The 27,995-nt window shown below is 53.2% G+C and overlaps 12 protein-coding genes across 12 annotated transcripts; 8 read left to right on the top strand and 4 right to left on the bottom strand.

The window, feature by feature from the left end:
- On the top strand, nt 1-1,436 carry J4E92_009760 (uncharacterized protein; the record flags this gene model as incomplete). Its single annotated transcript, XM_051501102.1, has 2 exons — nt 1-103; nt 217-1,436. The coding sequence occupies 2 exons, from the start codon at nt 1-3 to the stop codon at nt 1,434-1,436; spliced, it is 1,323 nt and encodes a 440-aa protein (XP_051348652.1).
- A 1,058-nt stretch (nt 1,437-2,494) lies between these two features.
- On the top strand, nt 2,495-4,109 carry J4E92_009759 (uncharacterized protein; the record flags this gene model as incomplete). Its single annotated transcript, XM_051501101.1, has 2 exons — nt 2,495-2,756; nt 2,821-4,109. The coding sequence occupies 2 exons, from the start codon at nt 2,495-2,497 to the stop codon at nt 4,107-4,109; spliced, it is 1,551 nt and encodes a 516-aa protein (XP_051348651.1).
- Nucleotides 4,110-6,684: 2,575 nt separating this feature from the next.
- J4E92_009758 (uncharacterized protein) lies at nt 6,685-8,637 on the top strand (the record flags this gene model as incomplete). The annotated part of the gene is made up of 2 exons (XM_051501100.1): nt 6,685-8,338; nt 8,405-8,637. The coding sequence occupies 2 exons, from the start codon at nt 6,685-6,687 to the stop codon at nt 8,635-8,637; spliced, it is 1,887 nt and encodes a 628-aa protein (XP_051348650.1).
- Nucleotides 8,638-9,395: 758 nt separating this feature from the next.
- Nucleotides 9,396-10,439, top strand: J4E92_009757 (uncharacterized protein; the record flags this gene model as incomplete). Its single annotated transcript, XM_051501099.1, has 1 exon — nt 9,396-10,439. One exon carries the CDS (start codon nt 9,396-9,398, stop codon nt 10,437-10,439), a length of 1,044 nt encoding a protein of 347 aa, XP_051348649.1.
- A 648-nt stretch (nt 10,440-11,087) lies between these two features.
- On the bottom strand, nt 11,088-11,743 carry J4E92_009756 (uncharacterized protein; the record flags this gene model as incomplete). Its single annotated transcript, XM_051501098.1, has 2 exons — nt 11,088-11,277; nt 11,349-11,743. The coding sequence occupies 2 exons, from the start codon at nt 11,741-11,743 to the stop codon at nt 11,088-11,090; spliced, it is 585 nt and encodes a 194-aa protein (XP_051348648.1).
- Nucleotides 11,744-12,166: 423 nt separating this feature from the next.
- J4E92_009755 (uncharacterized protein) lies at nt 12,167-12,521 on the top strand (the record flags this gene model as incomplete). The annotated part of the gene is made up of 2 exons (XM_051501097.1): nt 12,167-12,238; nt 12,294-12,521. 2 exons carry the CDS (start codon nt 12,167-12,169, stop codon nt 12,519-12,521), a joined length of 300 nt encoding a protein of 99 aa, XP_051348647.1.
- A 646-nt stretch (nt 12,522-13,167) lies between these two features.
- On the top strand, nt 13,168-14,328 carry J4E92_009754 (uncharacterized protein; the record flags this gene model as incomplete). The annotated part of the gene is made up of 1 exon (XM_051501096.1): nt 13,168-14,328. The coding sequence occupies one exon, from the start codon at nt 13,168-13,170 to the stop codon at nt 14,326-14,328; it is 1,161 nt and encodes a 386-aa protein (XP_051348646.1).
- Nucleotides 14,329-14,786: 458 nt separating this feature from the next.
- Nucleotides 14,787-15,506, top strand: J4E92_009753 (uncharacterized protein; the record flags this gene model as incomplete). The annotated part of the gene is made up of 1 exon (XM_051501095.1): nt 14,787-15,506. One exon carries the CDS (start codon nt 14,787-14,789, stop codon nt 15,504-15,506), a length of 720 nt encoding a protein of 239 aa, XP_051348645.1.
- Nucleotides 15,507-15,556: 50 nt separating this feature from the next.
- On the bottom strand, nt 15,557-16,066 carry J4E92_009752 (uncharacterized protein; the record flags this gene model as incomplete). Its single annotated transcript, XM_051501094.1, has 2 exons — nt 15,557-15,758; nt 15,810-16,066. 2 exons carry the CDS (start codon nt 16,064-16,066, stop codon nt 15,557-15,559), a joined length of 459 nt encoding a protein of 152 aa, XP_051348644.1.
- A 1,801-nt stretch (nt 16,067-17,867) lies between these two features.
- On the top strand, nt 17,868-18,904 carry J4E92_009751 (uncharacterized protein; the record flags this gene model as incomplete). Its single annotated transcript, XM_051501093.1, has 2 exons — nt 17,868-18,138; nt 18,192-18,904. 2 exons carry the CDS (start codon nt 17,868-17,870, stop codon nt 18,902-18,904), a joined length of 984 nt encoding a protein of 327 aa, XP_051348643.1.
- Nucleotides 18,905-19,914: 1,010 nt separating this feature from the next.
- J4E92_009750 (uncharacterized protein) lies at nt 19,915-20,519 on the bottom strand (the record flags this gene model as incomplete). The annotated part of the gene is made up of 2 exons (XM_051501092.1): nt 19,915-20,390; nt 20,462-20,519. 2 exons carry the CDS (start codon nt 20,517-20,519, stop codon nt 19,915-19,917), a joined length of 534 nt encoding a protein of 177 aa, XP_051348642.1.
- A 1,879-nt stretch (nt 20,520-22,398) lies between these two features.
- On the bottom strand, nt 22,399-24,246 carry J4E92_009749 (uncharacterized protein; the record flags this gene model as incomplete). Its single annotated transcript, XM_051501091.1, has 1 exon — nt 22,399-24,246. The coding sequence occupies one exon, from the start codon at nt 24,244-24,246 to the stop codon at nt 22,399-22,401; it is 1,848 nt and encodes a 615-aa protein (XP_051348641.1).
- Between the last annotated feature and the right edge of the window lie 3,749 nt (nt 24,247-27,995).

The raw sequence follows: 27,995 nt of genomic DNA, 5'->3' as shown, positions 1-27,995 counted from the left end.
ATGTCGGTCCCTCATTTCCCCCCGGAGTTGGTCAACATCACCATCGGCGACTTCATCTACACCTACGGGTTCGAAGAGTTGAGTCTGCTTCGCGGAATCGACAGTAAGTTCTCAGCTGGCGGAGCATGTATGCATGTCGCCCAGACTCTCCTCCAGTCCCCAGGTGACGCAGAGACAAGGATGATAACAGCGGCCAAACTGACATCGCTTTTCCAGGGACATGGAAGGCCGCCATCGACGCCGCCATCGCAAACCTGCCAATCGAGGCCTTTGTCCCCCTGACCAACGCTACCCGCGCCATACTCAAGAGCGTCCGCGTACCCCATCTCGCTAATCGGGCATGCGAGGACGGGCGTGTACTCACCGGCGAGCGCGACACCCTTCCCAAGTACATCAAGTTATGGGCAGGCTGGCTCATTAGTACTGACGTAGTGAGCGCGGGAGAAGAGTATGCGACCGCGCTCATGCTAAGCAAGCAGTTGAATATCGCGTGCAAGTCTGCTTGGGAGATGGCGAGTTACAGGAAGTCGAGCAAGACATTTCAACGTGTGCTGCCATACTTCACCGACAACGGCGCGGCAGTTAAGCTTGCTGTTATAGCGGCAGTTGGTAACCTCGATGCCCTCAAATCTACTGTCAACTGGTACGGCTCCGATCGGCTCTGGGACGTCTCATACACCTTTGGGTCTGCGCTCGCTGCAGCCGCAGGTGGTGGTCACCGCAACGTCGTCGAATACCTCTTGGCTTACTTCGTGACGAACTACCGTACCCATCCCTTGGAGCAGTATGAGGCAGCCTTTAGGGGCGCCATCGCTGCAACCCTGCGTCATGGTAATGGAGACATGTCGGTACGGCTCCTCCATGTATATCACCGATACTTCCCCGCGGTCCCAAAGCTCTTGCTTAATAGTTGGATTGCTATGGCGGCCAAACATCCGGACGACCGCGTCTCCGTAACGTTGCTGCACCTTCGCACTGAGCCCGGCCTCCGCGAGCGTTTCGCAAACTTCAAGCTCATCTGTAAGACCAACAGCAAGCCCGTGGTTGATGGTTTCCTCAGGCAACGTTCCATGAATCTCAACCAAGGATACCTCGAGAAGAAGGTCGCTTTCCGGTGTCTTCTTTCCGTTGCCGTGGGTGTGGGCCATCCTTATCCGGTCACCGCACTCCTCCACCACGGAGCACACGCGGATGGGGTACCGACATGTCGGCCTTGCGATCTTCCTGTCTGGCTCGCCGTCCAGGGTAATAGCCTCGAGATCGTTGCCGCGCTCTGTTCATATGGCGCTGATATCGAATCCATCGGCAAGTTGTGGAACGACAGCGATGACCAGTTCAAGGAGGAGCGCGGCGCCATTGTGATGCATCTCAACATGGTACAGCAACAGCGTATCGCTCAATGGGACGCTGCCATGGGTGGTCCTCAGCAGTCGTAGGTAGTGGTAGCGCGGCGAGGGGACTGCCGAGGAGGTTGCCGGCTACACGCCAGTCTTGGATCGCGGAGAGCTGCGCGTAGGGGCAACGTCGGCCCCAACGTCCGTGCTTGACCGGTGCACGGATAGGCGCCACGACTACAAACTTCAGCTCGCACCTTCACTCCTGTGGCTAGAACGCCCTCCCCGACCACGTCACCGTCCACGTCTCTCGAAAGACGACCGAGAAAAGAGCATGGGCTTCATGTAGGCGAGATCCCGGGGTCTTCGTCGACCAGGACTCAGGAATACTCGGGCTTATGATTGGGAAGTTTGTCGAAGACGTCCGTTGACGCATGAGAGGAATGGAGTACAGGGCTAAGTAAGGTCTTTGGTTATGGTAGAAGTGTTTTCTTCAAGCTCAAGTCTCAGATGGGATGGCCATTACCAATTCATCAAACTACAAACTTCAATCCCGAAACCTCTTCGTGCGCACCCATTGCAATTCCTTCCTTCATCTAATTCCAAGTCTATACATCATTAAACATTCTGTCTTCCTCGTCATCAGTCAACTCTGGCGTATCTCATCTTGCTTCGACCAAACGTGAATCCTCAGGACGCGTCAAGTACGGGAAGATCTTCCTAGGGGCCACAATGGGCTAGCAGAGTCCTCAGGGGCCTTCCATCTCATCTCATCTTATTGTGAACCAGAACACGCCGTCAATGTAAGAGACACGGTAGTAATGGCAGGATGCGTACATTCATATGGATATACGAACCAGTGGGAACCATCGAAAAAGGGTCCAAGTCTGGTATAGCCCTCTACTAGTATCAAAAAGGTTGTAAAACAAGATTGAATGCAACATGTCCTCAGCCTGGGGAAGGATATGCACAGCACGGTTCAATTGAAGATAGTCTGAAACCCCTACAAATGAGAGATGCCGAGTTCAAATGAGTGTTCAGAATGAACAGTCACGGTGCCGGGCGTTTGCGATCTGCTAGTCATCTCACGCGCCCGTCCGGGAAAAACATTGCGCAATGGAGGATGAGTTATTGCGCAATGCAGGATGAATTATTGCGCAATGGGCGACAATTGCCAGTCCAACTCCACTTTCAGTGTCTCTTATCCAACGCGCCCAGGCCAACACACAGATATAAAATATCTCTCCGGATCCGACGCACATCACTTCTACCTCTACCTCGAACTCGACATCTCAGCCGCTGAACACGTTACAAACATGCTTCAGCTACTCGATCTACCCATAGAGATTGTCCAGCGCGTCTTCAATACCCTAGCCAGGAAGCATGGTATACCAGCAGCGTGGTTGGCTCGAGGAACCTGCAGTAAGTACCTAACAATACATCAACCGCACACGTAACATACAAAACTGACAAACTGCGACATTAGAATCCTTTCGCGATTACATCACGTACGACATCCTCGCCAACCCAGCGCTTAACGCCTACCTCAAGACGCCCGCCGGCCGCAAGATCCTCAAGGAGTACCTCGCCGACTTCCTCTTCGTGCGAAGCAAGAAGCTCAATGGCTTCGCACGCAGCCATGTGACGGATTTCATCCGCGGTATCCTGCGTGCGATGAGCCCATGGATCGCCAACGACACTGAAGAGGCTGCACTTAGGAGGGCGCTGTGTGAGCTGTTCGTTCGCAACCACAGCGACGCGTTCAGATGCGTTACCACTGACTTCAACAAATTGGGATACAACATGCCGAACACCATCCGGGTCACTGATGCTGCGCTGATTGCTGCAGCCGCCGCAACCGGAAAGCTCGACGCTTTGAAGCACTTCGTCGGCGCTAATAAGTGTCTGCTGTGGTCGCAGTCACTGGCTTTTGGTTACCCACTTGATGCTGCGGTGTATGCGGGCCAAGATGTTGTCGTCAAGTCGATCGCGAAGCAGGCAGTCACCAACCAGAACCGTGACATCGCTGGTTACTCTTACACCGAGCATGTGTCCTTCCGCCAAGCCATCTGTACTACCATCGAACTGGGCGAACACCTTAAGACCAAATACCTCCTGGCCAAGTACATCACCGCGTTCGGCTCAGCAACCGAAGCCTGCATGAAAGCCTGGCTGGACAAGGCTATCCAAACCAACAAAGAAGAATTACTCAAGCTTCTTCTTGCCCTCCCTTCGCAAACCGGTCCATCAACCATCTACGCTGCCTTCGAAACAGCATGCCGTCTTTCGAAGCCTGATCTCCTCTGTCTACTCTTCGGTCCTCAAGCTAGTCAAACCGCCCTATCCATCAACCAGATCCAAGGCTCCACATACGCCCTCCTCACCGCCATCAACTTATGCACAACACCAGCCGCCGGCACCTTCATCAAATCGCTGTTGAACCTAGGCGCCGATCCCAACGGTCCTGCCTACCTAGCCGGTCTCGAGCGGCCCCTAGTAGAAGCGATGCGGTATGGTCGTAGTATCGCTTGTTTGGTCCTACTTCAAGCTGGTGCTAATCCGTATTTGGTCACACCTGGAAGTTTGGCGTGGGTTGAGAGCGTGAAGAAGAGGTACCAGGAGGGTACGATGGCGGGTGAGGTGTTCAGGGATGCGCTTGAGGTTTGCGAGGTGCCTAAGGTGGCTAGGGATGAGGACTTTCTTGTTGAGGTGGATGAGGCGGATGGAGACGTTGAGGTTGAGGGTGGTGAGGAGGTGGGGGCGGGGGATGCCTAGGAGGATATGTTGTGTTGGTGGTATGGAGAAGTTTTGGTGAGGGAGGGAGGTAGACTGCAGGGTCTCGTGGCTTTGATGCGATTGACTAGGCAAGAGGATGGAGATGTTGCTGGTAGGAGATATCAGGAGTTTATCATCTGATCTTTCGAATTAAATAAACACTCATTTGGGTGAGCTGAGAGACAGCTCGCTCCGAATGAATAGAATGCGGTATCATTGGTTAGGCTGCCGTATAGGCGTTGCATCTTCCCATAGCTTCGGCCCTGGAATCTTATACCCATCAAGCTTCCGATGCACATCCACTAGTATACCTTCATCTGTCATGGCATACAAGTCTTTGCCCAAAATACCACCAGCCAGCTTCTTCCCATCCTCATTCGTCCCTCTCACAACACGTAGATTCACACACTGCGGATACGCCTGGGCGCCATCCAGTTTCTCCGCAACATGCAGGGCGATAATTTCATGCCGCAGCACATAGTATCCTTCCGAGAGTCTTTCCGGTATTCTGACAACCCAAGAATACTCATTCGCAATGAGAACATCCGCGGCCCACGTCCCACCAAGGTCCAGTGTATCCCAGCCCGTACTATTCAACCATCCCAGCTCATCGATCTTGACCCAGGCTAGATCCTCACTTTTTCTGCCCGCGCAGCTACCTTCGCAGTCCGCCAGATACGTCATAACGGGCCCGACGTGCGATACGGGCCATTCGTTCCATTGCAGCTTTAGCTCATCACCAGCCGTTATGTTGATGTGGAGAGCGCCTGGGATGGCGTTGTAGTGGCAAGCGATGTTGGAGGTGTTGAACTGCTCAGGCGGGATGTAGATGTTGCCGAGATTTGACGCGGACCATGCCGCAAGTGGATGCGGCGGTATGAGATTGTCCGATGAAGCGGGATCCCAGCCGGCGTAGATTGCTCCGCTGGATGTTGTGATTTGGGTTATTCGGCCGTGGGCTTGGACGGCGGTGGTGAGGAAGGCTGGTATTGCGATGGTGGAGAGATGCATCTCTGCGCGATGTAACGGCCCGCGGTCTGCTGTCAGACTTCAGACAGCCTCAGAACGGCACGCGATGAGCACGTTATGGCCATCTTGTAGTGGCCACTGACCAGGATATTGGGTCTGTGACCCCGTTCGTAATCGTCGTTTACCCATACACCTGGTAATTACCCCAGATTTCGTGATGTTGTACTTCATATCGATATGCACCCGTGATTGGCCAAGCTCTTCGGTAGCTTTGAGGAACTTACTCTAGACCTAACGCCTCTACCAGAAATACGTCGCGCGTACTACACGAGGCATCCTGACATGGCCAGTTATCCGCTGAGAGCCGCGTGAACGGCCTCGGTTGCTGTACCCTTGGCTTGTGTCGGGGCTGTTAGCGTGCAGTCGTGAACGCGTCGGTACCTGGCTTCTCTTCGTCTTCTGCCGTGGGTTAATGTGCTAAGAAGGCCCTTACATTTGCGTACGGTCCGAGAAGGTGCCGTCTAGCAGGTACATGATGACCATGGTTACATTGATCGGATGCCCGGGTATACATGGTAACGGCAGCCAAAGGCTGTGTCGCCCTTGGCGATGGTTGAGAGAATGCGAGGATTGCTCATGCGTTGGAGTCGCAAGGTACGGTGCATCATATGAGTGTTGCTCGTATGCAGGCGTCGCCTTTTGTGAGTATTGCAAGTGTGTGAGATGCGGAACGAAAGCTCCATGGATGTCGAATGACGCACGGCGGTGACTGCCCAGCTGTGGACCCTGGCGTCGATCGCACCCAGATGCGCCCTAGCGCCCGCCAAGCGAGATCACCGGGAGAAAGGCCAACGAACCGCCACTCCTCTACCCCACAAACAAGACGACGGAGCGACCATCGTGACCCCGCATGCTCCAAACAGGGCCGTTGGAGGTTGGAGTACTAACGGTTTGAGCCATGACGTCTGCCGCTTGTTTCCTGACTGTGCCTCGCCAGTGGGTCGCTAAGAGGGCGCATGGGGCCGAAGGAACAGGGCGTACATAAGGCGACCAGAGACCAGGAAAGAAGTCATCGTGACAAGCTATCGTTTGGAAGCACGGGCCGACGACTGTGATTCATCCGTAATAACAGGCCTTTCTTGGAACTTCAATTACTGCGATTGAACTGCGAATTGCTCCAGTCACATACCGCGCGCGTAAAAGCAACGAACCACGCGCAAAGACATTAGGCAATCTTTTGGATCACCAAGTAAGTAAAGGAGCCTAATATAGGGAGTTTACATCCATGCGAGATATATCAACTAACGAGTTCAGAGTTGCTATGGTCGCGATTACGGTATTGGGGTCAGCGGCCCTGGTAGCTACCGTCCTGGCTTACCCTCAAAGTTCCGCGACGTATTCACCTCCGCCGACTGACGAGCTCTCATCGCCATGCGAAGAAGCGGCCTCAAGACTCTATCTAGAGGACGGACCTCAGAAGAACTACCTTTATTCTGATTGTCATACCAGCGCCCATGTCATTGTCACAACTCCCAGGCCTGACAGCAACACCAGTGTCGTCAAGCCTCGGCTTATCGTGGCATGGCCTGCTGGTAACAGTGGGGCTATGGCGTATTTCGCGCCTGAGAGTGGCCAAGGCAGTCTAAACATCAGTCTGGAGGAGTCCGGGAACGGAGAAACAGTCCAGCCACTGAATGCTTCGGATCGCGTTGGAGTGTCAGCATCGATCAACTTCAACACTACTGCTAGATTGACGCAACCTATCCTTGGTAGTATACGGGCTATTCGCGACCAGACCGAAGGCTCAGGCGTTAGTCAAGACTTCCAAAACAATTTCGGTTTCGCGATCAACGAAGACGGGAGCGCCTCCATCAACCGTACCTGGTTTGACGGTGTGACTACTACGACGCTGACGTTCTCACCGCTGGATGGTGCTCAAGCCATTACGCTGAATCGCGACGCAAATTGGACTTTGACATTCGGCGAAGGTAGCTACCGCTTCGAAGCCTCTTACAACTATCCGCAACTCGAGCAGCTCAGCCCCCAAGAAGTTCTCAACGACGCGTCTTCCGGCCTGATTGCAGAGAACCCGGACCAAACCACGTCTTTGTCATTCCTCTCATACTCGAACAAGCTACTGGCTGGCACATGGCGCTTCCTCACCTACTTCGGTCGAGACAGTATGCTCTCCCTACTGTTGATGCAGCCTGTTCTCAGCGAAGCGGCTATCGAAGCCGTCATTGGAGCTGTTCTCGAGCGAGTCAATCGCACTGATGGTACTGTGTGTCACGAGGAGGTCCTCGGCGACTACGCGACTTGGCTGAACAAGAAGAAGGGAATTAACTCCAGCGCACCTGCCTGCGACTACAAGATGATCGACACGGACTTCATGCTTCCAATTTCCATGAACAGCTACTTCGTGGATACGGATGCTGGAAAGAATCGTTCGGATGCTTTCTTCAGCCAGACTGCAACATTCCTAGTCGAGAACGACGGACTGGCGTATTCTGAGCTGGCCCAGTTCACCGCCGAAAAGATCATGCGAATTGCTGCACCATTTGCGCAGAGTCAAGTCAAGGAAAACCTCATCCACCTCAACGAAGGCGAGATAGTCGGCGAGTGGCGCGACTCTAGTAATGGCCTCGGAGGAGGTCGCATCCCGTACAACGTCAACACCGCGCTTGTACCAGCAGGACTTCGGGCTATCGCAAGTTTGAGCCGCGCGGGCTTCTTCTCCGACCACCCGGATTGGTGCGAAGAGGCTGACAAGTACGCCCAGATTTGGGAGGATGAGACGTTACGCTTCTTCGAAGTCACCGTCCCGCAGGCCGACGCCAAATCTCTTGTTGAGGACTACGTCTCGAACGCCAACCTTACTCTTCCAACAAATGTCGACAAGATCACAAGCGATGTCACATACTACGGCGTTGCCCTTGACGGCGAAGTCGGTGCACCCGTTGTGCCCGTCATCAATAGCGATGACTGCTTCCGCCACTTCCTCCTCGACACCACGAACCAAACCCAGCTGACGGCATACATAAGCCAGACCGCCGATCACATCCTTCAACCTTTCCCGGTTGGCCTATCGAGCGACATTGGACTCTTCGTCGCGAACCCCGCGTACGCCGGGAATGCGACATTCGAAGCAGGTTTCTCAACGGACGACTACCACGGCACTGTAGTATGGAGCTGGCAGCTTGCCATGATGGGCGCTGGACTTGCGCGACAACTTGGTCGATGCGATAAGGAGGGTGCGCCTGGTAAGTCGAGATCCTGAGATGTTCTCACGTTTCTCCACCTTGTGATTGCTAACTCAGCATCCGTAGACTTCTGCGCAGACTCCACAGTCCATGAAAAGGTCCTCGCCGCATACAACAGCCTTTGGGATACGATCGACGCCAACCGCGACCAGTTAAGCCATGAAGTGTGGAGTTGGAAATACGACAACGGCTATCAGATCGAGCAGCTGGGCTCATTGACCGCGACTGAGAGCAACATTCGCCAGCTTTGGAGCTTGACTTTCCTTGCTGTCAAGAGGGAGAGTTTTGGAAGCGTGTAGAGATGAGTAAGTGGACGTGAACATGGGGCGAAGATTAAGACAATGGAATTAGGCAAGTAATGCGCCAAAAGCTAGCCTGTCAGACATGTCTGTATAGTAGGCACGACGTGTAGTGACTTCGAGTGAAGAACAAACAAGGATACTGATCCCGATTACAAACAAGTCCCATCGCATCAATTCCCATCTTCGGTACCTTGCGGCGAAATAGAATGTATGAGATGCGTGCCCAGATGATGCCGGTCAGCACGAGTGGCTTCGGATGAAACTCGCATTAACCTGCGATTCGCTCGCTTTGACGTCATCGCTTCCAAGCCACCGCAACATGTCATCCAAGCCTCGAAGACGCCGTATACACCGTGTTACTTTACGTGGGATGGCCAGTTCAACTATCTGCATGTGAGTTTCTTAGCCTGGGCAATGCGGCGCATCTTGCATCTACGGGGTCAAATAGTCCACTATCATTGTCGCCGTCCGGAGACGGACCAAATTTTGGCCATGAGGCAAGACGTATTCGGGCCATTATGCGATGGAGTTAAGAGATGAACGTGGAGATAAACGGAGCAAAGCTGATGCTAACCTGTGTTACTAGATGTCTTCCACAGACCGTAGTATTTATATGGCTAAGGAGAGCTTTCGAAAACGCTCAAATCCACAGCTCATCATACAAGACTTACCTCATCAACATCCATTACCTGTGACTTCGTCGACAAGAACCTTACCAAGTCCGGTTTCATTTTCAAATAACCATCATTCCAACAATGGCCCAATACGCCGAGCTCCACAAGATCGCGAATCTTCGTGGCGCAGGCGACGCTCGTCCTACAGCCCTCCAAGTCATTCGCGACGAGGGTCTGACCGCGAAGTTGACCGACAAAGCGTTCCTCATCACAGGAGTGTCTTCTGGTCTGGGTATTGAGACTCTTCGCTCGCTACACACAACCGGCGCCCACGTTATCGGAACCGTGCGCAACATACCAAAAGGCCAAGCTGTAGTCGACAGAATCCTCGCAGAAAAGCACGATGGAGGTGGGAAGATTGACCTGATCGAGATGGAACTAGACAGCTTCGACAGCATCCGCAAGGCCGCCAAAGAGATTCTCGCAAGGACTAGTGGAAAGCTCAACGTAGTCATCGGCAACGCAGGCGTAATGGCCACACCCTACGGCAAAACCAAAGACGGCTACGAAACCCAATTCGGAACCAACCACCTCGGCCACTTCCTCCTATTCCACCTCCTCAAAGACGCTCTCATCTCATCCGCAACCCCCGAGTACCCCAGCCGCTACGTCAGCCTCTCCAGTTTGGCGCACATCTGGTCCACCGTGCACCTCTCCGACTACAACTACGAAAGCACGCCCTACGAACCCTGGAACGCCTACGGCCAGTCCAAAACAGCAAACATCTGGTTCGCAAACTCCATCGAGCGCCGCTACTCGTCCCGCCATCTACACGCTACGTCTGTGCATCCAGGCGGTATCATCGAGGGATCTGGCCTTGGCGTGCATGTGTCTGAAGAGACCAAACAGGCGATGTTTGGTGACCCCGAGATAATGCGGACGTTCAAGAGTGCGGAGCAGGGGGCTGCGACGCAGGTTTATGCTGCGGTGAGTAGGGAGTGGAAGGATAAGGGTGGGAGGTATCTGGCTAGTCTGGCGGAGATGGGGACAAGAGAGGAGGAGGCGAGGAAGGAGGGGATGTATGAGAGTGCTAATGAGGGGTATGCGCCGTGGGCGTATGATGAGGAGGGTGAGGAGAGGTTGTGGAAAGAGAGTTTTGGTATGGTGGGGCTTCCCCGGGAGTGAGGAGGACGATCTCCGGTGTTTGTAGGGCGGTGTCTTGGTGTTGTCTGCCGGGCGTAATTCTAAGGGGTCAGTTGTAGTCGAATCCTTCGCACATGATCCCGGCTTCCCGTGTGGCGCGAAGTCTGCTGCAACGTCACGAATGGAATGCCGCATCCGGAACGGCATTGCCCGTTCGCAGATCCGACCTTCTTCCAAATCGTCTCGCTTGATCCTGTCTCCAAGAACATCGGAGTACTTCTGATCTCCCAGTCGCGGATGATTACCTGTTGCAACCAACACATACCCATGTTACGGTGCGCCTTGCCACCCATGCACGGCCGCTACCAACGTATCATCGAATGCGCACGTCGTCCCAGCCGTTCCTCAGTCACAAGCCTCCCAGAAGGATGGAGTCGCGTCGCCCCGTGATAATTTCTGGTCTTCTGTATGGTCGCATACTATGAACTTATGTCACTTGACATGGTTCCAATACGATCAGCATCCTCATTCGACAACGACAGTCATTCCCACGCATACCCAGCTGTTCAGATAGACTATCCAATACCAACATCTTAATCTCGTGGCTCATATTACTCCCAGATCCGAAGCCAGTAAACGAGACCCGCGCACCAACAGGATGTACGCCCTGCAGAAAGTCCTGGCTACATCCTAACGAGGACTCAGATCGTAGTTGCTTTGGACGGCCATACAGGCTATCGCTGGTTCCTGCTCGACCTCGCCACTCGCAATCTTGCGTTCCAACTCCGCCCTTTCCTCGCGGTGCTTTCTCATCTCCTCGTCGCGCTCGTTCTTGGTGCCGAAGGTTGGGATCAGTCCTGCAGGGGGATTCATCCACTGCCTGCGATCGCAGCGTCAAGTCAGCTAAAACTTCGTCTACCCAATAAGCATAAGATGGTAGGCGCGACTTACTCCTCTGAAACCGTTCTACCATCAACCCCGCGAAACCTATCCTCTTTCTCCTGGCTCCAAGGACCTCTGTCCAACCATGATTTGATGAGCTCTGGTGACATGGGTTTTGCATCAAAGATGTTGGTTTGAGTGACCTCGTCGGGCGGCCCGGGTAGGTATTCGATGACTCTCATCACCCCGTCTCTGCAGATCATGTGGAAGTGATGGTCGTTTTCGCATTCTCGCATAGAGTCGACGAAGATCTCCAGCGGGTTTGTCTTGACTCTCGCTTCGGTAGAAGCGGCGGCCTGCTTCATTCCGCCTTTTTGTTGACTCGGATCTGCGGTTGAAGGTTCCTCATCGTTGGCGTTGGATCCTTCCTGGCTCCGCGGCTTTGGCGAGGACGACGAAGACATCGTTGATTCGTTTGCAGTAGAAAATAGGATTCAGGCGAGCAGCGCTGGCTTCAGATCTTATTAAACGCAACCTCGGGTAAAGGGTTAAATAGAGTGGTGGCAGCAGGTGATGTGGTGTCTGCGAGAAGAGGATGCAGTGCGCAAAGGTTGAGATGCGGGGCGTACTTATAGACGGCACACTCAGGCAGTGCTGACCAACAGCATCCTGCATGACGCAGCATTGCGATTTACCAGCCTCGCGGTCATGTGAGTCTACACCAACCTGTACATCGACGACTTGAAGGGGTTGAGAAGAGGCTCAGTGCCCAGGTGGTGGCCTATAAAGCCTCTACTTCTCGCCCACAATATGAACATCCTCCCAGCAAAGCACAGTTCAACCAGCTACTCTACACAAAGCCTCCGTTATTGTAAACCGAACTCGACATGAGGTTCTCAATCTTCGTTTCCGCCAGTGCGACGTTTCTGCTAGCAGCAGCAGCGCCCACTGGAGACGTGGTAGGTATACACAAGGGCCACATCCAAACAAAACTTGACTGACATCGAATACTAGTCGCTCGACGAAGCACTCAAGAACTTCGATTACGGCGCGATGATGGATCTTGGACGCGACGGAGTGCTTCGCAGTTTGAACGCAGCCCATGACACTGTATTGGACTTTGTCCAGCTCAGTGAGCCTCAAATCACCGAGTTCTTCGCCAAAACAGGCTCGGACCCGTCCGTCATGTCAGGCGTGTACGTTTGCTCCAAGCACCCCCCTATCAGTAGATTTGGCGAATGAAGCTAATCACTACTTCAGCGATGGGCGCACCGTGACATCTGACGCTCAGCTATGGGCCGTCCCTGACGACATCGTCGCACGCGAGCCGACCGTCAGAACATCGGAGGCAAAGTTGCCAGGAGTGCTGTCTGTGCACCAGAGGGCAGAATGCGTAGCGGGAGCGCCCTGTGACGAGACGGCTGATTGCTACGAGTATAATTGCGCCCGCTGCCTTCGTGGGCCGATGTGCATTGGAGGTCCATCAGGCTGCCTCAATCAGAGCGGGAAGTGCGCATGGAACAGATGAGGACTGCCTCTTCTACCGTTGACTCTGCTTTGGAAACCATGGCTCATGCCTATCACACTCGTTAGAATCCACTGAAATGAAAGATGCTTCCAGAGCATACATATTCGTTGTTTGCACGACTTCTCATGTGACTGCGTGGATGGTTTGACAAACATCGCACGACTCGACCGAATGAATACTTAAGGCTACAATCCGACTCCGAGCTTTTACTACCTTTCATTGTACACAAGCGCTCTATATATCTGCCCTTTTCGCTTTTCTACTTCGATCACAGACTTCTGCCCAACAACACTCGTCTACATATAGGTGATCGACAGCCACAATCTCCCACGACTACCTCTTCGAAACACACAATCAGCCATGTCGTCTACAGTCCTGCTCAGCGACCTTCCCTCCAACTGCGAGTCCTCCTACGTCTTCACCGAGCTACGTTTGCAAGACGACGAAATCGACGAAGTGTACACACGAGCGGGAGGAGGCGAGTCCGCCTGGATAATTTTCAAGGCCCCCGACGTCGCCGCAACCTTTGAGAAGAACCACAAAGGCTACCACTTCGGGACAACCGGCAAGAAGATGACGACCTCATTCTGGAATGAAGCCATTCCCGAATTCGCCACCAATCGTTATTCCGACTTCGTCCGCGCCCGGGATCACCAAATAGACTCGCGCACTGTTGAGATTACCGGTCTTCCACAAAAGCACACTCTGAGTGACATGAACAAGTTGCTAGAGTCAGTACGAGACCAGTACGTCGAAGTCACCAAGCAGAACCAGCGTCTAGACCCGACAGACTACGGCTACTACGAGCCCATCAATATCCTCCAAGTCAAAACACCCGACCCAGGAGTCGGTCTTTTGCAGCTCGCGCAGCCGTGGATGGCGGTCGAAATAGTACGCCAGTACGCGGGTACCTACTGGAAGAACGCGACTCTCAATGCTCGATGCGTTCCCGATAAAGAAATGGATAAACTGCTTGTCAAGGAGCCCAGCGCTACGGACGTATCGCTCTTCGTCCGTGGCGTGAAGGTCGGTATTTCGTCGACAGAGGTGCGAGAGATTTTCAAGGACTTCCCCATCACCGACGTCAATATACTACCAGGCAAGACATTTTGCTTCGTTGTCGTTCAGCAAGCGCAAGCAAACTCCATACTCGCACAGTTCAAAGATGGCGTCAAGTGGCAAGGTCGCACCATCAAAGTGGACTTATCGGAGAAGGATAAGAGGAAGCAGAAGGCTGCGTTTGGTGGTTCTGCCAGCGCCACTCCTACTCCTGCACCTGCTGCTCTCCCGCCTACTGATACCACGGACTTGAAACTGGAGAACCTCCCGTACGACGTCACAGACTACAAAATCCGCACCATATTCGAGGGCTTCGCCGTCTACAAGGTCGTCATCAAGCAGGGCTATGCTTTTGTGGGTATTCCGACAGGGGCAGTCGGCCGCGCACTCGACATGCTGAACGACACGATGATTGGGGCTCAATACATCAAGGCCAAGGTTGCTGATCCCCGGAAGAAGTAGGGCTGCAAGTCTAATTTGGTGCTGTGAAGGCGTCAACGGGGGTTTACGAGACGTCGGAAGAGGGTCGTTGCGTGTCTTGTAGCTGTCAGCCGGTGCGTTGATGGTTACTTTAGAAAGTTTAGACGGCTTGTAGGCGCTTAACTGTGGTAAGCTCTTGTGTTGACGATGCTTCACTTTTCGAGAGGACCTGATTGGATGGGTGCATATGGAATTCGGAAGTTGTGAGTCGCTCGTCTGCGTCGCGTCACCGCAGTACCATGGGACGATTGACTGTGGTAATGAAATACTTGCAAATTAATTCACTGCAATGTTGCCCTCGTGATGGATGTTGCCTATAGTTACACTGAGCATTCCTTGTATGAGCGAGCGCGAGCTTCTATAATTCTAGCGTATTGGGTCCCAATAGCACTTGCTGCTGAGCTCAACATTCGATCAAGCCGAAGGCTCAAAGCTCAACCATGACAGACTACACCTACTACAGTTCATCCGCATCCAGAGGCTTCACCTTTTTAATACCCTACCATGTCCAAGCCATCTTTGTCAGTACTACAAAGAAGCTACCTTCCGCCGTGCGTCCAGTCTACCGCGAGTATTTTGGCGACATCATGGCATGTCGAGATCGAGCTCGAGACTCGGCCGAGGCGATGCAAGCGTTCGTGAACGAGGACTTTCCGCGTATTTCGAAGGACCATAACCGACTAGCGAACCTGATGAATGCGGAGATCGATAAGCAACGGGAGAATGTGTTGGTCAAGATACCCATCACGGGCGATGGAACGGCGGCTGAAGACGATGAAGACGACAAACCGGTAACGCAGTCGCATGAGGGCAAGCAGAACGTCGCTACTCCAGGCAAAAACGTAACACCGGAAGCCGTGTCAGAGGCCGCCGCGGATGCGACAATGCGCGAAGAGTCCCCTGAAGCAGCTCCTCCTCCGACCATGGCGAATACGGAGCTTGTTCGGCCAACCCTGCGTCAGGGCCCCGCGACATCGTCGGCTTCTCCAACCGGTATGAACAGCGAACAATCTGAGGCAGACGAAGAAGATAGCGAGCTGAGCGTAATATTTGTCGACACATCAGAGCCTTGGAAGGATTCGCTTTGGCCACACGGAGCCTGGATCGATGGTCTAGAAGTCATCGATGCGCTTCCATGGGCGCGCCCAAAACCGACCTAAACGCATCGCTCGGATCGTCACCCTATCGTATGAAGCCACACCACCCGTACTTAATCCTCGTTTCTCTTTATCCCTGCTTTTATGTCCCAGAAACAGGTGACCTGCAGCTTTCCTCGGCCAACGCATTCGGGGTTCTCGCAGTGGAAGCGCGAACATCGTTCTCGGTAGCGGAAGTCTATGTTGGTGAGGCAGTACATGCACGGCCATAAGTCGACGTAGGGGAAGGTGGCCTTGATCTCGTACGTGGCGTTCCTGCATTAGGTCAGATCAGGGAGCGTTTAGAAATGACACGTTAGCACTCACCTCCACTTTTGGATGTCTTCTCGCGTCAGGCTGTGCGATGCCGGAGGGTCTTCTTGTCTAAGGGTCGGGGTATCGCTTCGCTTGGTTGTTGAAGCCTCTGCCTTCGTGGGTGCCTGAGCGCTTTGCTCACCGGATTGCCGAAGCTCACTGCTTCTCCGACGGTTCTCGCGTCTCAGTCGTTGGGCGTTCATGTCTTGTGGTTGTTGGGTTTCCTGAGCGCTCGGTTTTGGGGCGTTACCGTATCCGAACAGCGGCATGGTTGTCGTCGTGCGATGTGTGCGATAGAGAACGAAAAAGTGGAAGTTGTTCGGGGAAGACAAAGAGAGCGTTAACTGTCCAGCGAACGAAGTTTTGTGTGACGATATTCACTCGCGTAGCGCGTGGCCTTCAGCCACGTAACGATGAACCTCGGAATGTGAATATGTTTGGTCGTCGCACGGTTCGAAAAGACATGATGACGCGTACTGTACCAAATATTCCACGGCAAGCTAAACACCACTTGATCTATTCGTCGCTTTACAAAGCGTCTTGATCACGCGGCTCATCTATCTTTCGTTGATCTTGTGAATTAGCAGATGCCGTGTTGCTGGGTATCGTTCGCATCTCCATGGTCTCCAGCACAGGCTGAGTACGGCAAGGTGGGTCATGGCTGACAAGAACTGGAAATCATCCAGTTGTCTTTCCAGTTTGGAAGAGGGCTTCTGCACGTGAAGCCAGGCATCTACTGTGAGCGTTGTCTTGACCTAGGCGACATTCGCGCCAATAGCGGCCACCGTGGTTCGCCTAGCTGCATCTGTGAATACCAGGGCTGTGATGCAGATCACTTTCATAAGACGTGGAGTTGGATTTAGGCTCGATAGTCATCGCGACGGCAAGTTGGTGTATTTTTCGCAGAGGTGGAAGGTTGAGAGATTGCCCAGGTGTTGCCGTTGTCGCGTAAGATCACGCCGCACCAAGACGCCATGACCACCGCGTCGGCCGAGATTTTTCCGACCGCCGATGCCGACGGACCTTCAACCACCCGCAGGCAAACCTCCATTCTTCGACATCAACCATGAGATATCTGTACACTATTGCGTGCCACCCTTCCTCCATACGTAGACGCTCACTAGGTCCCATCTGTCCGACGCCTTCAGCTCATTGTCCACGCTCTATCCCTCCTCCACCAGCCTGACTATGATCGTGAAGGCCACCGGCGGGGTTGTGATGTCGTATCAAAGAGCCGGCAAGCTGTTGTTCTCGCACCCGACGCACATGTCGCAGACTATGGAAGTGAATTAGTCATTTGAAGAGCAGCTCATGGTTCAAAATGATGCGCAGGCAGGTGCGATCGATGTCTCAATCCAGCCCATTGGTGTAGCTACGCTCAACGATCTGGCCGCCGAATTCGACTTTGTAAAGAGTATGTATCCCAATCTGGAAGCCGTGTGATGTGTTTGCATTGCAGCCATGGTACTGGCACGTGCCAGTTTTCCGGACTGTCGATGTGCGACGACGAGCGAGCGCACGCATGGGCGATGAGTAAAGCAACGAGGATGAGTCGGGTTACGGAGGCGGGCTGCGTCATGTACAGGAACCTCATGCTGGTTTCTGTTTGATCGCGCGCACCTCGCATACCGATGCGAGAGATACCTATATGGACATGAACTATTGCGGGAACATCGCGCACGGGCTGGTTGATGGTGCTGAGTATACACGTTCGACTCATTCGGGTCATCGTCCATTTGCGAAGAGTTAAGATGCAGTCAATGCGTATGGGAGTATATGGGTTGCTTCCTGTAGGTTCCCATCCCGGGCGATACGGCAGCCTTGCGTCACTCAGAGATCCTTAGGGCGTCGCTATTGTACGGCGGTCGCCATATCCAGGAACACCTCAAGTCCTTGAATTCGGTATCGCGGTTCTTTATTTCACTATTGTGGTATGGCTGGATGATATCACAATAGGAAGCAGAAAGCATGGTTGGTGCTGGGCACGTTTAGCGCCGCATATATTCCCGGACTCTCTCACTCCCAGGTCCTCCGCCCTCCGCTTCACTCCCCTAGGTACTCTACTCCAGAATGGCCACAATGACACGCCGCCAACAGCGAAAGACCACAGCGACGGCTAAGCTAGGGAATCTGGACCTTCTCCTCGTCGCTCTACGAGCAGAGCTCGGCCCCGACTGGGGATGCTACAAGGAACTCATAGAGGGAGCCGTAGCCGCGAAGGCAAACGGCGAGAATGTTTCCGCCTGGGTCGATCAGACAGAGCCGCTGGTACGAAGCACCGCTTCGCAATTCGCGCATGAGGGGGTGCTGTTTCTGTTAGGCATCAAGGTGGGTAGTGAAGGTGAGATGTCTTTCCCTATCTAGCACCTTCACGTAAAAACTAAACACTCTCAGCTTCTTCTGTCACCAAGGCCACCGACACGACCAACAACATGTCCGCTCCACCTCCTGACGCCCGACGCCCACCACAACCAGTTGTCACCAAGGCCACCAACGCGACCAACGGCATGTCCGCTCCACCTCCTCACGCCCGACGCCCACCACAACCAGTTGTCACCAAGGCCACCAACGCGACCAACGGCATGTCCGCTCCACCTCCTCACGCTCGTCATCCACCGCAACCAGTACAGCCCTCAGCCAACATGCAGAGCAACTTCAATCCCAGCTGGACACCCATGCCCTCACCCGGTCCCAGCAGCTACCCACCGCCGACACCAACCTCCGCCGCATCCAGGAAAGGCTCAACCGCCAACGTCGCTTTCCAAGGTCAAAAGAAGGCCACCGCGACACAGCCGCTCAAATCCGACTGGTTCGGCGGTTACGTCCTTCACCAAGATCCCGCCTTCCGGCGCGACGTATTCGAATTCTTTGGCCACACAGTACCCGACAAGCCCGATCCGAAGCACCACGACCAGTCAGATGTATCGTCCGTGTACAAGGCTGCGGATGACGATCTGGCGGTCTGGAGGGCGGGCTCTGGGGCTGAGGGCGAGGTGAAGGACGACGGCGCGGAGAACGTCAAGGACAGGATCAAGATTGTGGAAGATGCGAAGCGAGAGCGTGTGCGAGAAGGCTTGCGATACAAGCTCTTCGACAAGTTGGATTGATATTGGTTACCGATGAGGTGGTCGCTCTTGAAGTCAGGCGTATGCGCGGGCTGAGCTGGTGCGGAGACGAGCGACATACGATGTTATGGAAGGGCGGATGAAGGACTTTTGGATGGTGCGTTACATGGTTGAGCTGGCAGGGAAGACGTTTGGCGTCGTTAAAGGATGGATGATACCCCGGATAAACCCATAATTGAAAGTGCGATAATACACACATCTCCTTCTACGTTCATCTATTGGTGTCTTCCAGCTATTTGAATGAGTCCAAATTATGTCTCCCTATAATTCCTCTAATGAATGAATGTGCCCAAATTACATCTCCGTATCCTTCCTCTAATAAAAAAAAACATGTCTTTGCGTCGTTCGGTGGTACCACTTATCTCGCAACCCCAAAATTCCATCCCAGCCCTGCAGCCCCGCGTGGTTCTGCAGCATCTATCCAGTCCCATTTAGAACACGTACGACTGTGTCATAGTATGATGGCCTTGATCGTTGTTGCACGACGCCAATCCCACCCTCTCTTGAAACTTCGCTTCAGCGTTCAACGACCTGTCAGGGTTCTGAAGCTCCAAGGGCTGACCATTGTCACAGTTCACAACGCGGTGAGAAATTGTGGAAAATGCATAAGACTGCGACCATAAGAGCACCGATTTCGAAGATGTATTGGGAAAGCAATGATGATTGTTCCTTTTGTAGAAGCTGTAAAGACCTCGATGGGTATCCATGATAAACGCCAGTGAACCCGCACAATCCGGAATGACCATACTCCTAGTAATGCACAAACCCTTATCGCTACTCATCAAGTTGCCGTATGCTCGCTAGTAACGCGAGGATTCTCTTCCGCTCGATAGTGATGGGTTGATGGCTCTTCATGGCTCCCAAGACACATCGTGGACGCAGCTGCAGTATAACTGCTCGTATGCCTTGCGCATCCATCGCGACCGCTGCCATCCGCAATCTTAGCCGCATAACATCGTTGCAGCCGCAGCCATCCATCAAACCCCTCGCCCTCATCCACTCCGCACAGTACTAGCATCATCCCCACCCCCATCAACCTTCTTCTTCTTTTTCTTCTTCTTCGGTTCCTCCCCTCCTCCATCCCCCTCCCCACCCTCAACCTTCTTCCTCGGCCTCCCCAACTTTCCCCCTCCTTCCCTTCCACCACCACCACCTTCCCCCCCATTATTACCCTCCCCATCCTTCTCCACCAGCACCGCCCCCTCATCAGTATCAAACGCCTTCCTCTTCCGCTTCAACTCCTTATCCGTCTCCAGCATCTCTGACACCCTACCCAACTTCCCCGTATCCCGCCTTAGCATGAATTTAAAGTCGTCGAGCTTGATTTTGGCGCGGCGTGCGTGGTGTGCGACGGACGCGGCTTCGTGGCAGGTTTCGATGATGTAGTCGGTTATGATTTCGTCGAGGACGCGCATGGTTTCGGGGAGGGGGTAGTCGTTGTCGCCGAAGGCGAGGAGGAAGGCTTCTACTGGGGGGAGGTTAGTATAGTTGGTTGAAAGGCGTGTGGAGGTGCTGATGGGTTGAGGTATGGAGACTTACAGTCTTGCGTAGGGAACTGCTGGCCTTTTTGCCGCAGGCGCATACGTGGCTCTGTCATGGTGTTGTGCTTCTCGCGCTCTTTGTCGTTGTCCGACTGCCTCGTTCTCTCTCAGCGCACTTCTCGATCCTTGCTTCGTCGCCGCTATCCGTAATAATCGCGTGTAATTCCTGCTCTTAACACCCGTATGATGAGCTTCCGCGGTGCCGTAATAATCGTTCTTCGATGGTTGAGGTGAAGTCGCGATCCTCCGTCGCGCTTGTTCCAGCGACAATAGCTAGCGCGCTGCGCGAGCTGCAATGACGATCCCACATGCGGCGGCCGGGAGTGCGCACAGACCAGTTGTCCGCGGGCGCAACCAACGTACGCGACTACAGGAAAGCGACAATCTGGCCTGAAGCGCGCGCTTTCACTAGGCAGCAACCTTTTACCTAACCTCTCTGACTACGAGCGCATCTACGCTGAGATATACAAGGAGACGCTACGAGCTACGAACACACCATCCGACGCACATCCAAACCCACCACGACGAACACTCCGCCTTCACATCCACATCCACATCCATCACAATGGTCAGTCCTCCCTTCCCCTCCCCCTCCTCTCCCCTCTCTCCTCTCTCTCCTCTCCCTCTCTCCATCCCTCCCCCTCCCCCCATCCCCCCCCTTCTTTACCACCTCCCCTCTACTAACTCCCCCTAGACAGCCCTCTTCAACTTCCAATCCCTCCTCCTCGTAATCCTTCTCACAATCTGCACGGCCACATACGCACACGCAACTTTCCCAGGCCCTCTCGACCGAAACAAGGAGAAGTATTGGATATCGCCCGTGTGGAAAGCTGCAAGAGTGGGGGAGCGGCTGAGCCCGTATGTTAGTTTGGCTTGTGTTGTTATGGCGGTGAGTAATTGAACTGAGGGAGATATGGGAGGGATGGGGGGAGGGAAGGGAGAGAGGGGGAGGGATGGGAATGGGAGGGGAGGGGAGAAGGAGATGGGATGGGATGGGCAGAGGATGGGATGAGTGGACAGGATGCTGACGATACACAGGTACTGCAGTTTATGAGTTGAGCTGGTTGTGTTGTAGGAGGATACATCGTGGCAAAGGCGAACAGAGGCATCAGTGGAGGACACATTTACAAAGCGAGGCGTTACGGGAACAGCATCAGGAACTGAGCAATGGACATGCCGATCAAACTACCAGTCACGTATGCCGTCGAAGTCAACCATCACATAGACGGTCAACGGCGGCATACAAGAAGCGACAACACCAAAATCACACAAACTCATTCAGTCCACTGTGTTTAACAAGATTTTCATAAGATTAAAAAGGTTATATACAATAAGGCAGCAAAACAAATCGCGCAAGCAAGCTTTCACACTCCTTGCCATCATTTTAGCCAAATGCCAGTGTACCAGCACAACCCCCAAAGCATCCATCTCCATCTAATAACCACCCGATCCATCCCATAAAAAAGATAGAACAACAACCACCAACCAGAGACACCACCCAATTTCGTACATATAGCAAAAGGTGATGATACACGACGTTTCCAGCGCCTAAACTAAAGAGAGCCACCTTCCTTCCCTTCTTTGATGAGAGAGGAGAGAGGGCAAACGACTCGCTCGACTCGTGAGATGAGAGTTTCTGACACATTTTGAGGCATTTCCGTAAGAACAGCAGTAGTAGTAATAGCAGCAGTGACACGCAGATAAGAGGATAGGTAAAACAAAGATCAAAAAGCAGAACATGTTAAAATGTCCTTCGCCAGCCGGACCGACTCCGTCCATTGCTGGTAACCCGTGTATAAGTGAAGAATGGAGAAAAGCCGCCGGTGTTGAGTAGAAAGAAAGAATACCATAGCTCCATGACAAGTAACTTCGTAAGGGGAGAAGGGGATGGAGAAACAGCAACAGCGTGAGCCGGACCTAACTCGCTCTCGCTGCTCAGTGCTTCCGGCTTCCCTCTCCCTTTTCGAAGCATCCATGGAGTGCTGGTCGTGAACCCCTGCGTTCCTGCACACCCTCGACGTCACTCGCATCCTCGACCAGGACGTCGTCGCCGCCGATGGAAAGATCAGGCTGGCTATGTGCATCGTCAGCGTCTTCATCATCGTCGTCGTCGTGATCGCTGACAAGCCCAGGGTTCGACTCGACCGTGTGAGGGCTGAGATCTACCGGTGAGCTTGGCATGTGATGATCGCCTTCAGACTTGGTGGGAGACGGGAACGACAACGGCAGGCGCGCGTGACTGGAATTGCTGCCCTTCTTGCTGCCTGGTCGTGCTGATGGGGCTTTGCTTGCGGGTCCGCTGGCAGGGAGGCGCGCTAGATGCGGCGGCACTGCTGACACGGGGGTCGGGGCCGGGCTGTCGTCATCCGAGGCATCCATGGCGTCCAGGTCGACCTTTGCGCGGGCAGTCTCGACAAGCTCCTTGAAGTCGCCTTGGGCGCCGCTGTTGGCGAATCGGGCAGCAAGGTAGGGCGTCGATGATGACTTGGCAAAATTAGCCGGGGTGGTAACCTTGGAATCGTCACGTGGGGAAGCGTTCTGATCACGGTGTACCTCCCGGGCTTGCGGGACGGGCGCAGATTGTGATGCTAGGGGGTGGACGATGCCGGGAGTGGCAACAACAGGGAATGACACGGCTGGAGGCGCAACTGGAGCGCTCGCAGGTTCGGCAGCGGCAGCGGCAACAGGAGTACCAACATTGTCAACATCCACAGGAACACCACATGCGATGGCTGCAGCGTCGTGGCTCTTGAAGACCTGCGTGTGCTTGATCCGGCAGTGATTGAGGAAACCCTGAGTGTTGGAGAAGTTGCTGTGGCCACACGGAGCGCAGTACAGGCGCACCCATTGACCGTCCGTCGATCGCTTGTGCAACAACGGGTCGACCTTGGGCGCTGGTGCTGGAGTTTCACCAAGGGGCGTGAGCTTCAACATTCCAGTCGAAGTTCGCGACGTGCGGCCTCTGTGAGACCCATAGTCAGCAAAGCTGCCGCGCGTCGTCCTGCCTTCACCAGTGCCAAAGTACCCTTGAGCTTGCTGAGCGAATGCGCGTTCAGATACGGGGTCAAACTTGGCGTCCGAGATCAACCATTTTGCGTAGTGGCGAGTGTACGGGCCATCGGTGACTCCCCAGGGAGCAGCATACTGAGGTTCTGTCATGCCAGAGCTGGGTTGCAACGAAGCACCAACTCCGAGACTGACATCCTCGCTGAGGCCTTCGGTACCAGGGAACGGGATGAGCGAACAACGCCTCAGCTGCTCGAGAGACACCTGACACTTGGCGAGCTCCTGTTCAATCAAACGAAGTTCGTTGTGCTTGAGCAGAATCTCGTAGTTGATTTGCGCCTCGATGGCTTGTTGCACAGGGGTCAGTCCGGAGTCCATGGTGGTCGATGGCGTGTTGATAGAGTCAGGTTTGGCAGTCGGTTGCTGAGGTTTCGCGGTCTTGCTCTTGCTTGCGCCTTCTTTCCTCGGCTGTGCCTTGGGTCGGGCATCCAAAACATCAGCAGCAGGCCTGGGTGCGTCCGCAAGACGTCCATTGTCGGTCGCAGCTTTCGCGTTTGCATTGGCATTTGCGTTGACCGTCGACGGTCTCACCTCACCATGCGCGCCCTTCCACTTCTTGGCTACTGGCTCAGGACTGTCAGTCCGTTTCCGCTTGATCTTATTCATGTTGTTCATGAAGTGTGGCATGTCGACCGGCAGCGGTCTTGACTTGTGGAGCGTCGACTTCTCCATGATCTTGTCGCCAGGCGACTCGTTACACCATGGGAGGCGGAACATGGACTGCATTGTGAAAGAAGTGGAAGCCTAAAACCAACAGAGCTCATCTGTAGTTGTGAGGGTCGTGCGCATCGACGTCGAGTGCTAGTGAGGCTGCAGGATGACGTTGCAGCAGGCGCAACAACAGTAATGCGCGACTTATGTCTTCGGGAAAATCGAAGGGCAAGTTGTGCAGGAGAGAATATTAAAACGGGTAGGGGGTATCAAGTGCGGGCGAAGGAGTGCAGGAAGAGAAGCAACAAGCAGTTAAGCCGTTGAAGTGGTGACGTGGAGGGCAAGAGGCGCGATGATCGGCCACTCAAGGTTGATAAGGAAGAGACAGCCGCACCAGCACGAAATCCCGGGCAAGAATTCGTGAATACAGGAGAGAGGGGCGTATTACAGGCGTGCAGGGCTACAAAAGGCCGTGGAGAGGCGGTGGTGGGGGGGGAAGGTGAGGGGATGGTGTGCCAGACGGCGATGATGTTGTGATGAAGGGCAGCGACGACGAAGTTCGGGGGGAGCAGTCATTCAGCGCATTTCCACACGTACGGGCTGGCCTAAGCCGCGCTAGCCGGGGGAACCCGGTCAGCCCACCTCCTTGCCGGAATTGGCGATGTTGCCCTTGCGTCTCAGACAAAAGTCTCGACAAAGCAATTCACATGAAAATAGCAGACATAACCGATGGTCACCCTCATATCGCGACTGTCTTCCCACTGCCTCACTGGACGACGTCGTGCCAGCTGCGCGCCCAAGGTTTGCTTTTCGCGCAATTTACATCATTATGGGGCCTTTCGCTAAGTCCTAGCCAAGGGGCGCATCCGCTAAGTCGCTGCCAGCAAACGTTTAACGACTCAAGTCGTCTCAGTGTCGTTATGTCATCCGCTGCCGGCTGTCCGCGGGGAGTCAACGTGGTGGGAGTAGGTGGCACCACGCGAGACAGCAGCGCAACAGCAGCAGCAACAACACGTTAATGTTGCACTGCGCCCCCAGGCAACAGCATCACTAACATCGGAAGCCTCGGATCAGAATACGATCCTGGATACACTACCTAGGTATCGCACCCGTGGACTCAATAGTCTACGCAACACCCACATTACGTGTCTAAGTAAGCCTTAGCTTTAGTGTTTCTTAACTATAGAAATTTAGAAAAATCTTAACTTAATAACTAAAGTATACTATAATTATATATTACTAGTACCTAAAGAGATAGAATAAAACTTTATAAATACATTATTTCTTTTTTACTTACTTATATACAGAACTCTAAGATAGTAGCGTAATTAAAGCTTTGTGCCTACCTAACGCTATTAAGACTTAGCTTTAATAAATATAAACTATTTATTATCTCTAACTTTTCTAAGAAAGAGTTCTCTAACTACGTTACTAAGTATAAGTTTACTATTAGCTAGAAGCGTACTACTAAGCTATAAGTAATTACTATATATAAAGTTATAGCTATCTATATCTCTAATAATACTAATAATATTATTAAGCGCTTTACACTTATAAAGCTAAAAGCTTTTAAATAACTTTATAATAAATTTCTTACTAATAATACTACTACTAATAATAAAGAGGCTATTAAGATGCTTATAGATAATCTTTAAAAAAGAGTATAAGAATAAGTAAAATGTATCTTAGTTTTAGTTTAAAGTAGGCAAAAGAGATAAGATTAAGCAGACTAGTAATTAATAAGCCTACGGGCATGCACTATAACGTCTTCCGCAGCGTAACATTAGGCAGCAACACCCACAACCTACCAGGCCTTGATCACCATCCGGTGAAGTTTACACCTCACCCTCGCCGTGTGGAACAAGGTACTCTTCTTAGCCCAAGTCAATTATGCGTCCAAGCCTGGACGGCCGGCGCCATTTTGTGGCGTTGGGCTTGGCCTGCATGCGCGGCCTCCCTTAGTGCCGCCCTCCACACTGGCGACCACCAACCGGCCCACTCAGACGCCGCGAGCCTGCACCCCCCAGCTGAAACATTCTCAACACCACGATGGCGATCGGCTGGTCGTAATCGTACGCTCACGATTGAAGACGTCATGTGATGTGTTGCTGTTGTGCAGTTGGCCAGAGTTGAGTGGCGTGTGAAGAGACGAGAATGTTCTTCAAAGATCACTGCACGTCACAAGAACTTGCGAGAGGCAAACTCCCACCGCGATATGACTCTTATTGGAAACGGTGATGGGATTGCGTGGAGGGCTAAACCTTGGAAGCTTATCGCGGTCCCGGGCGGTCTTCCGTCTCCGGTTTCGCCCGTGCTTTTCGATGCAACTTGCGTCGGCACGTGGGTGCCCCGATGCACGCTCCGGATTGAACACCGCTGAAATGCTCCCAAGCATCGAGAACACCAAATACTCATGTTGAAAAGAAGGAATATCGCCTATCGCAATTCTGATTCTGCGCATCACGCGCTGCTACCTGGATCTTGTGAGATCGCATCGTGACGAAAGATTCTCACGCCTGGTGATGTCAATACCGGCGCATCTGCGGCGCTCGCTTCATCTTTGTCGCTGTCGCAATCGCCATCGCCGTTGCCATCGCCGTTGTGGACATATCCCCCACGACTCGTCGCAACCAGGAAGAGAACGCGCTTTTGACTCAGACTGCAGCAGGGTCCTAGAATTAGGCCGGCCACGAAAGTTGTAATCTGGTGTATGGAATCTTCGTGATAGCTTTGAGGAAGTTTGCTGGAGTGTTCGGCGGGTCACCGCTTGATCTCATGTCTCAACGCATCCTCTTCCATTGCCGTTTCTTCATACCAACGAGTATTCAGCCCCACCGTGGCAGCTTAACAGGACTACAATTGAGTTGAAGTCTACATTGCTTCAAAAGACTGTCAGGTTTCGTCTTACATATCAGTGTAGATGGCAGAGCACCTGTTCAGCTTTTGCCCTGGATACTGTGCCCCGATGCTGCAAGACTTCCTATTCCGACATATCGTTGACTGCAATGATAAAACGTCTCCTTTTAGTATGTTCGTCATGGTGCTTTTAGGGAGCACAGAGGCCTTCAGCAACTCCCGACCATGTCTTCATACCTATTTCAGCCTGTATCCCCTACACCAAGACAACTTCGACCAATTCTGGATCCTTCATGTCGGGATAGTGGGCAAAGCACATGCCAACAAGACGGAAAGTGGCAGGGCCTACAGAGCTCGCTTGATGATAAGGCCGTATTATGAACCCACCGACCGGAGGCATAGGGTCTCCCTGTTCATTCTTATGACTGGCTACTTGAGCGGTGCGGAACACAAAATCGCCTGTCTTTACTTCTGCAAAGGCGATACCGAACGCCGGAAATCCATCGTGGTTATAGCGAAATGGATAGAGGCCTTGCAGCGTCCGCCTCACTTCGGACAGAAACTTGTCTTGGTCTAAGTCGTACTCCCATTCTGTAGACTCTCCCAGAGGCAGCCCGAGAACTTTCTTCAAAGCTATATATGTATTGGTGTCCATTTCCGCATACACTTTCTGGGCAGATGGGTTGAAAGTTAAGTAGGTCTTTTGATCGAGGCCTGGTCGTGACAATATTCTGCTGTTCTGTGAGAGAACGAGCATCACTAGCCACGCCACAATGTATCTGGACATTGCGAGGGCGTGTCCAACACATTGACGATCGAGCATAGTGTCTAGATACGCTAGCACGTCCAGACTGCAGGTGCTCGGTTGAGCCTCGCAAATGCGACGAATAGAACCACGGAGATGAAGTGCTCTAGTCGCGTACTCTTGGCTATGCTTGGCTTCATCTTCCGTCCATTTT

This window comes from Alternaria infectoria (assembly GCF_024043175.1).
Source record: "Alternaria infectoria strain BMP 0036 chromosome Unknown scaffold_27, whole genome shotgun sequence".
In the NCBI taxonomy this organism is placed as follows: Eukaryota; Fungi; Ascomycota; class Dothideomycetes; order Pleosporales; family Pleosporaceae; genus Alternaria; species Alternaria infectoria.
The sequence above is the reverse complement of the archived record's forward strand: the minus strand, read 5'-3'. Positions and strand labels throughout refer to the sequence as shown.